The sequence below is a fragment of the Lissotriton helveticus genome, chromosome 3_1 (assembly GCF_964261635.1).
Source record: "Lissotriton helveticus chromosome 3_1, aLisHel1.1, whole genome shotgun sequence".
Taxonomy (NCBI): domain Eukaryota; kingdom Metazoa; phylum Chordata; class Amphibia; order Caudata; family Salamandridae; genus Lissotriton; species Lissotriton helveticus.
The window spans coordinates 958438589-958450714 of record NC_136061.1 but is presented as its reverse complement, the minus strand read 5'-3'; the positions used below and the strand labels follow the sequence as shown (position 1 = coordinate 958450714).

General features: G+C 42.9%; 1 protein-coding gene across 1 annotated transcript in view; it reads right to left on the bottom strand.

The window, feature by feature from the left end:
* Nucleotides 1-12126, bottom strand: part of COL6A3 (collagen type VI alpha 3 chain) — a 261122-nt gene that overhangs the window by 32199 nt on the left and 216797 nt on the right. Inside the window, exons 40-42 of the mRNA XM_078681366.1 lie at nucleotides 10096-10139; nucleotides 4504-4767; nucleotides 2943-3023 (exon numbers count right to left, since the gene is read on the bottom strand). Coding sequence (XP_078537492.1) covers nucleotides 2943-3023; nucleotides 4504-4767; nucleotides 10096-10139 — 389 coding nt within the window. The remainder of the gene's footprint in view (nucleotides 1-2942; nucleotides 3024-4503; nucleotides 4768-10095; nucleotides 10140-12126) is intronic.

Here is a 12126-nt window from a genome sequence, read left to right as displayed (position 1 = left end):
CAATTAATGCCGAAATCAGGTACAATCAATTTCTAATGGAGGATCAATCACCTTCACAAATAGTACTATCTGATGAGAGCATGGTTACGGACACAGATCACTGACAAAATATCGGAAACAGTAGTATTGTGAGGGCATAATATTGTGTCAAAAATTGCACTGGACGGATGAGGACATAAAATGGTTGCCCATGAGGATTATACCGCGGGTTTATGAGAAGTTTGCATCCTAATATGCAGTTTTCTACAACTGACCATACAAAACACCTGGCTAGATATACACAGACGTTATGTCGCAATCTCGGGATAAACGCTTATTCTGTGTATGTGGCTTGAGGCATGAAGCAGCCTTTACTGACATCAGTATGCTCCTCTTAAGCCTTCCGGAAGATGAGGTTTTGATGGGAGGTGATTTTAATGCTGACCTGTGTAATGCCAAGGACAGATGGGCATCTAGAAAGCCTGGGACCCTCCATCGAGCACTGACTTATTTTTTGTGGGCCCTTGGCCTTGCGGACACATGGCGCACTTGTAACCGTACACTACACTAATACATATTTCACATGGGAGGCAATGGTATCCTCTCTAGGATAGACTACATTTCTACTCTCTCCCACTTACTACCTCGATTCAGGGAAATTCGCCACCTTTCTAGAGTCAAATTGTGCTCCACCACTGGTATCTGAAACCTCTGAATATTCGTAAGAACTTGAGGGAACCCACCAAGCATTATTTTGATGAAAATGTAGGATCTGTTGACCCAGTGCAATGACTATGGGAGGTCTATAAAGTAGTTATACAGGGTAATTGGCTGTGCTTAATAAATAAAAAAGAAAGACGTGCCCATCTAGAGACACTGTTACAGGAGATCCTAGAATTGGAGACTCACCTCATTAGCGCGACCAGAAGAGACACAAGTTACACCCTGGATATGAATCAAAAGGAATACAGGGACACTGTAACAGAGGCTGCTAGAGCAAATTATCATGTTACACAGCATCACATTTATGAGGTAGGAGATAGGGCGGAAAGCTCTTAGCTTGGCTGTATAGAAAGAAGAGAGCTAACCGATGGGTGATTGAGTTAATGAGTTAAGATGGAGACAGGATCAGGAATAGCCGAGGTGCTACTGGTGCTTTTGCTACTTATTATAAACAACTAAATGACCCCACACACACTGCTACAGCTGAGGAATCCAGCGAGTTACTGGCAGACCTCCAACTGCCCTGTCTCTCACACTCCAACAAAGAGACCCTCGAACAAGAACTCGGAGTAACTGAGCAAAGCAGTGGGCCTAACGATATACCCGTGGAGCTCTATAAACTCTCAGCCTCAAAGATTGCCCCTCATCTCTTGCGTATATTCCTGGAAAGCCGCAGATTAGGTGTATTGTCCAGAGATCCGAGGCTGGCTACTATAGTTGTCATACACAATCAAGGCAAGCCGCCTGATGATTGTGTTTCGTTTAGGCCAATCTCGTTGTTAAATGTGGAGGCCAAAATCCTGGCAAAAATATTAGCCACATGACTCATCCAAGAGGTCCAAACACTGATCCATCAACATCTATCTGGCTTCATGCCGGGGCGAAATACCTCTTTTAACTTGAGGCGCTTGAATGGGCGAATGGACTAAATCCTTGAAGATGCCCTGGGGATATCGTTAGATGCATGTATGGCCTTTGACACCACTGAATGGCCCTTTCTGTTTGCAGTACTCTCTAAATTTGGCTTTTGCTTGGATATTACTCCTCTATAATGACCTCCTGGCTCAGGTGATAGTGAATAGGGGCAGTTCCCCTGAGTTCCGCATCCAACGTGGAACGAGACAGGGATGCCCGTTGCCTTTCTTGATCATTGCCCAAGTTTTGGAACCACTGGGGGCCTGGATTAGGCAAGAACCTTTGATCAGGGGATTATATTGGTCGGTTGGTTGGGATAATGGGATTTCCTTATACCCAGAAGACATCTTACTTTACGTTTCTAACCCGGCCCATACATTAGATAGAATAATGCATATACACTATTCAGTCGCTAGTCGGGATACACTATTAACTGGAGTAAATCCCTGATCTATCCACTACATGGTCCCGCACCAAAACTACCTACTGACTGTACAGCCCATATTGCTGCCAAGGGGTTCCGCTATCTGGGGATCTAAATTACTAGAGACCCAAATGCCTTCCTTACTCAGAATTTGGTGCTGTCACTTTCCCACCTCTGGAGAGACATTCAACATTGGAGGGCCCTGCTGGTATCACTACTGGGGAAAGCAGCCTTATTCAAAATGATGGCACTTTCCCATTTGCTTTCTGCGCTCCAAAACATGCCCTACCCAGTCCCACCATCCTACTTTCAGGTGATTGAAAGTCAAATTCGTACCCTGCTGTGGAACGTAGGCCCTGCTGGGATCTCGCTTTAAAAGCCGCGGGCCTGGTAGGATGGCGGAAATGCTCTGCCTGATATTCAAAAGTATTACTGGGTGACGCAGCTCCTCACCATCAACCAGTGGGTGCACCTTTTAGAGGAGGAACCCACCTATCGAATGGATCGACTGAACATGCACCTGAGGGGGTTTCTAAGAGCTATTTATGGAAAGGAGCGCACCAAGTCCTGTTTGAAGTGATTTTGAGAAGACAAAGATTGCAAGAGTGAAGGGAATGGTCCGAAGAATTTCCAAAATGAAGAACCCTGTAGCACAAAAACCCCAGAGTATCATGCATAAAAATTTAACCAGAGGCCACCTCTCTCTTATATCTTCTATAATAACCGTTTCTGACCCTTTTGTGGGGCCATTTCGTTAGTATATTTCGCAAGGCACAATGAAGCTGAGGGAATAGCATTACCTTTGCGAGGGATGCTCAAATACGACTTTTGCAGGATGGTACTACATCCCATGAAGGTTATGCCAACTGTGGAAAATAAAATACTCAACACCCTTTCTCACCTGTTTCGGGGTTCTCCTGCGGCTCAGTGTTCACCATGAGGTTTGCGCTAGCAGATGCCGCAGACTGGGCTGGGGAGGGTTCTGTAAACAGCACAGAAAAAATGCGTCACACCAACTTCCGATTCTCAAAAAAATAGCAAAAGAAAAGAAACAATTGTTTGAAGTGCTTCCACCAAAGAGGTAAAAACAAAACATTAGCAGCTAGATTCATCAAGCTCAATTGCGCTCGCAAAGGGCCAGATTCTGAGAATCTGGCCCTTTGCGAGTGCAATTTTTGCATTTGGGATTCATCATCCCAAATGCAAAATTCGCTAATAAAGAATTCGCACATTTGCGAGGAAATGCATTTAAGGAATCTCTATTTGAGATTCCTTAAATGCAATCCATTAACCATTTTTACATTGCGAATTCGCAATTTTTGGTCGCTATTTACCATGAAGTCTGACTTCGTGGTAAATAGAGAAAAAATAGAAAAAAGCACTTTAGTGCATTTTTCTCAATTGCATGTTACACACACACATGTCCTTTGGACATGTGTGTGCGCAACACTTGTGTAAATTTACATTTCAGGGGTGCTACAGGGTGTCCTTTGGACACCCTGGCACCCTTGAAATCGCAATCTTATTTGCGATTAGCTAATTGCTAATCGCAAATAAGGAATAACTCCCCATGCATTCCTATGGGCCTTCAGGCCCATAGGAATGCATGGGGAGTTATTCTTTATTTGCGATTAGCAATTAGCTAATCGCAAATAAGGAATCAGTGGGAATCGCAATAAATATTGCGATTCCTACATGAATCCCGTTTTGCGAGTCTGTAATAGCGATGCCTTATGAATCGCTATTATAGACTCGCAAAACGGGTCTTTCATGAATCTAGCTGATTATGTCTGGAATACTCCATCCCTTGACACTTAATGATAAACTAAACGTCATATCAAGATGAAAGGAAGGAAAGAAGACAAGTTTGAAAAATGAGACAGGGAAAAAAAAGTTTTTTAGTCACGACAGTAATGAATATGAACATAGATGCAGTGTTTTGAATGACCTGGATATTGTTTTCTCTGAAACCTACAGACACACCAATGCATGATCTGGATAAAGTAATTTCTGTGAACAAGATATCATTCTCTAAGTGAAACGGACCCATTACTCTTTGAAAGGTTCTCTATGGTTCTTCTTGAATCCTCTTTTCTGCGACTTGGATTAAGTTCTCATCCTAACCTGAGTATATTGATCTTTTTTAGCAGTCAAATTATTACTATAGTTACTCTTAGTTTTCCCATTCTTTTTCCTCATATTATAACCCATACTGTAATGCTACATTTGTCTTTCAAGGTTAAATGGGACTGCTTCTTGAACTTTGTATTAGCCAGGGATGAATCTAAATATCTTTAGAATGCACTCAATTCCTTCTGTCTTTATATGTTTCTGCCTCCTAACTTTTTTCAGAGGACAGAAGGTTCACTTTCTGCCTGATGTTGGTTTTCCTTCTTTATCATTCAGGAAGTGCAGCCTTTTAAACACTTCTCTAGAACATGGCAAGATTGTTCTCCACTTACGTGTGCTGAAGGTGGCAACGAAGGTGACCTTTGCTTGTGACTTGTAGTACCCAGTGATCATGACATCATACTGGTGTCCACTTCTTAGGCCCCCAATCACACGTTCCGTCCCACTGATGTTCTGCTTGAGGACTAGGGAGTGGTCCTCTGCGGAAGTTATAGTGATGTCATAGACGTATTGGTGCTGAGGCTCAGGGTTCAGCCAGCGGAGCCGTACGCTATTCTCAGTCACATCTGTCACTTGGATCTCACTCTTTTCTTTTGCTAGAGTTCAGAAACCAGACAGTAGAGTTACATGAAGAGGAATAGAGAAGTAAAAACACTGTGGATAGAAGATATCAATGCAACAGTCAGTGAATTCTATAATGCGTCGTCTGTGAAATATTAGAGCATGGGGTCAGATAGTGGAAGCGTATTGTAGCACTATGGGCCGACTTTGATTGCAAATGCCATTCTCCCTCTCTTTTTTTATGTTTAAGGGATCCATGGTTACTTTGATGTTTTGGAGTGTGTGATATGTTCCTGGAAGCAAGTGTGTTTACAATCCTGTTTTGTTTAGGCAGGGCTATATATTATTTTTATCTCGCCTGCCTCCCAGAACCAGGGAAGGCTTGACCAACTTAGGTATAGTTCATCAATGCTTGAAGCACTCTCACCAGCATAGTGGAAGTTTAATTTCCACATCCAAAGAAAATGTTTTCTCTAGAATGTTCTGTGAGCAAATCACTGTGCTCATGAAATTCTTGCAATTGATTGAGCCTCTCCTGTTTCTTGAAGACCCACCATATCAGCCACCATCTATGAATAGCTGATTCAAACAAACAGTGTTTTCCTCTCTTTATTTTAAGGCTGTTCAAAGTCTGGGGAACCAATATTTCATTTTACCAGTTCATTTTTAAATTACCATTTAAAGGGTCACTCGAGTGCAAGAATCGCGTTGCACCGAGGCTCGCTCTACACGCCTTTCATTCATCCCGGCGCAGCCGATTAGGGCGCTGACGACGCGGGGTAAAGGCTGTGGGCGCCATCTTGCAGGGAGAAAGGGTTGGCGGTCCAGTTGCAGGACGCCTCTACACAGTATAAATAGACGATGCCCTTCCGTCCGCGCAGCGGGCGCGCCGAAGACGCGCCAAAGGCAAGTGGAGAAGTGGAGAAGTGTGGCTCACTGGTTAGAGGAGGCAGACCTGGAAGCAGAGGTCAGCCCGGGACCAGGGTTCAATTCCTGGCTCGGCGGTGTCTTGAGTCTTAAAATGTCCATGGACTTGACAATTCTCGCTCCGGTGCCTACTCGATTCACGGGTTCACACTCTGCAACTCTGGGCAATAGCTTGCTTAGTCTCCACAACGGCCCCTCGCGGTGGGATGCCTGGCTTTCACCTTGCGGATTCCCTGCTGGGGTTATCTCACAGGGGAATACCAGGACGGGTTCCCTAAGCAAGCGCTTAGCAACCGCTCGGTGATTTGCGCTATATAAATTCCTGTACATTTACATTTACATTTGCAAGCCTGTCTGCGCCCGTCCGCGCCTGTACAGGGCCGAGGGCCACAACCCCTGGACCTCACTGTATATCTCGCCACCTACCATACTCATCCCTAATGCTGACTGATCTACGTCCTCCGTCCACAGATAGATGCACTAAGTTCAATCTGGAGTCTATCTCAAATATCTCCTTTCTTGAATGTACGCATTGCCAGGCCACTATACCTTTAATGAATAACTTAACTCACGGTAATAATCAGAAATATCCCAAAAAACGATAATAGCACTCACTAATGTCCGCTCACTGGGAAAGCACAGGCAAGAAATAGCTGACCTAGTTAGAGACAGGAATATTGATATCATGTTTTTGACTGAAACATGGATGGACAAGTCGTCCGACCCAGATCTCGTGATTGCCGTCCCAAATGGATTTAGAGCCCACAGATATGATAGACAGGGCAAAAGAGGAGGTGGGATAGCTATTATCGCTCGAGATACATATAACATCCGGACCACACCGATACCCTGGGTCACTTGTGAAGCATTGCAATTTGATATCTATCTATCCCCCACGTACAATTTTAGGGGAATGCTACTATATAGACGGCCAGGAGCACGCTCCGGATTCCTCAATGAAGTCGGCACTATTTTGGAATCACTGGCAATTGAGAAGTCACTAACAGTACTGGGAGACTTCAACTTCCATCTAGACAGAAGTGATGATAAAGATACATTGTCTCTTCTGTCTGAGATGGAAATTCTGGGGCTCTCTTAACTAGTAAACCGACCTACTCATGATGCAGGGCATACGTTGGATGGTATCTTCACCAATTTAGAAGATCTCCAAATCACTAACATCCTCCCGCTGCCCTGGTCTGATCATCATGTAGTTCTTGGTGCAATTACAACTAATGAGGCCTCCATTTCTAGGATACCCCCTCTTAGTCGTGAACCATTTAAGGCCTGGAAAGACATCAACATTCCTAACCTCAAGATTTCAATTGACAGCACTAAACCAACTCTGTCTAATGATCCAGATACCGCCATTAAGCAATACCAGGACTGGTTAGGTCAAGCCATTAACGAACTAGTACCGCTCAAACTAATAACCAGAAACAGGAACACCCCCTCAGCTCCATGGTTTTCTGAGGAACTAAGAAAGCAGAAACAACTTTGTAGAAATAGAGAAAGGTACTGGAGAAAAAACTATGATGAGGAAAGTAAAAAAACTTACAAAGAACTGTTAGCTCAGTATAAATTCATGATTACAGAGGCCAAAAAAAAGTATTTTAGCGAGCAAATAGAGAGTGCAAAAAATTCTAATAAAAAGCTATACGACATAACCAAACAGCTTGCAGGAAGTGCCCCTGATCTTAATCCCCCGACTTCACAAATCTTCTGTGACTCATTAGCACTATTCTTCTTCACAAAAGTGAATGACATTTATTCAGCCTTCTCCTCCACTGCTACTCACAGTACCAATGATGTACATACTGCCCCCCTTAGCAGTGCATTCTCACAGTTTGTGGATATTTCAGAGACCCAAGCTAGAGATATCATAAGCTCCATTAAATCGGGTTCAGCACTGGACCCATGTCCCTTGAAAACCCTTGTCCCGATTATGGATTCCTTGATTCCAGCTATTACACATATTTGCAACCTCATGTTCAGTACTGGAATCTATCCTAGTTTGTTAAAAAAAACTCTCCTGAAGCCCCTTCTGAAAAAAGCAGGCTTAGATAAAACAGAGCTGAAAAATTACAGACCGATTGCCAATCTTCCATTTTTGGCCAAGGTGGTGGAAAAGGCAATGCACACCCAACTAGCAGCTTTTATCGAGGAACATCACCTACTGGATGGGACCCAATTTGGGTTTTCTCAAGTTCCATGGAACAGAGACTGCTTTGATTAAGGCTGCGGACGACATTAGAGTCATCCGAGACCAAGGAGGATCAGCACTGCTGGTGCTCTTGGATCTCTCGGCAGCCTTCGACACGGTCGACCATCAGATTTTGGTCGACCGTGTCGAGAAAATGGGTGTGCAGGGGTCAGCTAAGAACCTACTGGCTTCTTTTTTGAACGAAAGATCGCAGGCGGTGACGCTGGGACCATTCCAATCGGCTAATCTGTCCTTGCCGTGTGGGGTACCTCAAGGTTCATCCCTAAGTCCGACACTATTCAATATCTATGTGTCGGACTTAGCTAAAACCATCAAAGCATACAGTAGGAACCTTACCTCATACGCAGACGACACACAGCTGGTTCTAGCCATTAAACATGATGGAGAAAAAGTGGCAGATGGTTTTAAAACAGGCATGCTAGCAATCGGACAGTGGATGTCTGCAAATTGTTTAAAACTTAACTCCGAAAAAACGGAGGTGGTAACTTTTGGACATCTATCTCCCCGTTTGGTGGCCAACATCTTTCGGAACCCTGCCGTAACCAACTCCCAAGGTGAGGAACCTGGGTGTTATCTTTGATAACAACCTTAATTTTGTTGCTCATGCCAATCAGACTGCTGCTACAGCTTTTTACAAATTACGTTTGGTGAAAAAAATACTTCCTTTTCTTCCAAAGAGTGCAGGCAAGACCTTGGTAAGCTCCCTAGTTTTATCTGCATTAGATTATTGCAACGGCTTGTTTGCCAATGCCCAGATCAGGGTCATTAAGAAAATGCAGATGGTACAGAATGCGGCTGCCAGACTTCTTTCGGGAATTCCTAGGTATAAACCCATAGCCAACACCATTAGAAGTTATCACTGGCTCCCCATTGGAAACCGTATTAAATTCAAGACCCTATGCATAGTCTACAAATCACTGCATCAACAAGCACCTCAGTTTTTGAGAGACCAGTTAATTCCATACAACCCTTCACGTCCACTCCACTCCTCCAACCTTAATGATTTGGTGGTGCCCCGCACTAAGTTGGTCACTTGGGGAGATCGCCGTTTTTTGGTTGCTGCACCAAAGCTGTGGAACACACTCCCCCAATCTTTCAGGACCAGTCCCACTCTCATGCTATTTCGAAAACAACTGAAAACCTGGTTGTTTAACCATTAAATGTCTGAAGCCCAGTAGTGGAGAAGTCTGCAGTAGTAATAGCGCAGAGACGCCTGCAGGCAATTGTTCGCGCTTTATCAAATATCAAAAATAAATAAATAAATTATGCTGCTCATTTAGCAAGCCAGGGTACCTCTCTTGTAAGGTTTTGTCCTCCCAAACCCTACAAAGAAGGTCTAGTTGGAAGAAAGATTGGGAAGCGAACAAACTCTCCTTATACAGTAGCCAGATCTAAGCCATTCTATCCATTTAGTGTGTCAGCACAGGGATCTCATTCCACTAAAAATTGGGTTATTAGAGTTTGGTAGACAGAGTACCCCACCACAAACATGCAGAATACCCTGCTGGTTCACCTTCTCTATTTAGACTTGGGTGAATAGTCATGTTTCTGTCAGCTAAGTCCCCACTGGTTCTGATGGAAACATTAGCCTGACAGCCCCACAGACTTTAGACGCTCCACCCTAATTAGGGCGGGTATTCTGATACTTTGTTTCTGTTCAGGAAAGGTAGAAATAGCCTGCCAATCCCGAAAAGAAAACACACAATTCATTCCAAGTAGGGTTGGGCTATATGTGAATGAATTTCATTCATGTTTCAGAGTGACCAAGAAATATAATTATTCTCATTGGTCCTACATTGTATTTTACATATCTTCACATCTATTTACTAGGGATACATACATTATTGGCTTTCTTTTACCATTTGAGCGATCAACAGGCTTAGCTATAGATCCAAGTAAAACTATAACTCACTGATTGCTCAGCATCATGCTAAAAGGCAATGAACATCACCAGATTGTTAATGAAGAAAAACCGAAGCATCATTTTAAAAGGATTATGGTTATTAACTCATTGAGCAGTAAGCACTACACAGCAACCAACAGGACTACAGGAAAATTTGGCAACTTATAGTAAAAGACCCAATTCTACCATCCAAAATAGCTGAATGACTGAGGCACAAGTCTACTGACGCTACCATATATTTTTCATGCTACTCAATCATAAATGATCTGCAATATTGCATCAAATAGTGAAAGGTTAGTAAATACATACCAGCGGGAATGTCTGTAGCTGGAGCATGGATGTCAGCTTCAGGTCTGTGAAGGTAGAGAACGTGCACATTTTAGTGTACTGTGTGTCACATGAAGGTTTCCCAACAGGGAATATTGAAAAGCAGCAGGGTTGTCAGCATGAAAGGTGGGTTAAAAAACAGGAAGGAAGAAGCCAGCGACTGGCAAGAAGTAGAGACGCTATCAGTACAATCCTAAACGGCATTAATAGGAAGTGCACTTTTCTAAGCTCTAACAACTTGTTGATGCAAAGAGACTGGGAGATACTAACAAACAGCTCACACCTGGCTTACTCTCAGTCTCCAGCCAAGGCTCCCATTAGACCAGCCCTCTCCCCCTCCCATTTTACATTTCTGAGAAGTAACTGTTCATAAACAAGGATCCATTGAGGTCATTATCCCTTCCATTCAAGTTTCTCTGGAGCCATAAGTTTAATAGCAACCTTAAGTGATAGGGCAGAGTCTATTATGCTGAAACACAGCGTATCTACTCTGTACAATGGTTAAATTAAAAGTAGATGATCGTAATTGAATAAAGAATTCTGGATTTGAAGTTGTCATGTTTGTCCATATTGTACGAAAATAACATGTTTGCAGTCTTAAACTTGAGAACTTTAGGCCTAAAGCATTAAAATAATTTGTAGGAGCTAACTGTGAGATTCACAAAATTATAGGCTTCAGGACTGCCCAACTTAAGAGGCAACATACATTGCAATTCAGAAATGTCTTTGCCTTTATATTGTATTCTGTTCTCAAATTTTACAATCTGAGCAATGTCTCATAGCCTTTTTTCTAATACATTTAGAGAAAGGAATGTGTTACTTACCCTGTAAGCATCTGTTTGTAGCATGTAGTGCTGTAGATTCACATGGATTGCATACTCCTACCATCTAGTGTTGGGCTCAGACGTTTGCAACTTGTGTTTTCTTTGAAGACGTTTTTTGAGTCATGAAGTATAGTGACTCCTACTTTATTTGGCAATGTGGATGGGATCAGCTTCATTGCTAGATTATTTAACGCACAGCGGGTGAATGTAAAGATCGAACAGGAAAGTGTGATGGCCAATTACAAATAGTTTAAGTAAATAATGTATATCTGCAACAACCAAAGGCTTTTTGAGAGGTAGGTGGTCGCATGTGAATCTACAGCCGTATCCACTACGAACGGAGGCATACATGATAAGTAACATATCCTGTTTGCAATATGTGTGGCTGTAGATACACACACTCTGCATACATTGTAAAGCAGTATTCTCATAAGGGGTGGATAGCCAGAGGATGTTGAAAGACAGTTCTTAGGACATCTTGGCCAACTCTGGCTTGTTAGCGTGCTAAAATATCCACACAGTAGTGTTTTGTGAATGAGTGTGGAGTAGACCAAGTACCTGCCTTGCAGATGTCAGTCATGGATATGTTGCCAAGGAATGCCATAATGGGTCCTTTTTTTGCGTGGGACAGGCAAAGTCCTTCTAGCCTTACTGTAGCAGGTTTGGATACATTTGACAATCCATTTAGATATGCCCACCTTTGAAAGAGCGTGTCCTTTGTGTAGCTTGGTGAAAGCAACAAAAAGTTGCAGAGTTTTGCCAAAGGGCCTGGTCCTATCAATGTAATACATGAAAACACGCTTGACATCTAGGGTGTGAAGGGCCCTTTAAACCACAAAATCTGGCTGTTACAAGAAAACTGAGGACTCAATTGTTTGATTGAGGTTGAAGGGGGATACGATGAATAAATCTGAAGTTCACTGTAAGGACAATTCTGCAATTATGAACCTGAAAGTAAGTATTTTCAATGGTCAGAGTCTGAAATTCACTAACACATATTAGAGATGTGATAGCGACAAGGAAAGCAACTTTGTAGGAAAGAAATTGTAGTAAACACAAATGTAGAGGTTCAAAAGGAGGGGCCATGATTCTGTTATAGAGTACAACAATTAACCACATTTAGAAGGGGTGGGAGATTAAATGCAGAGGAAAATATCCTTGACCAATTCATCCATACTGCATTGCGCTG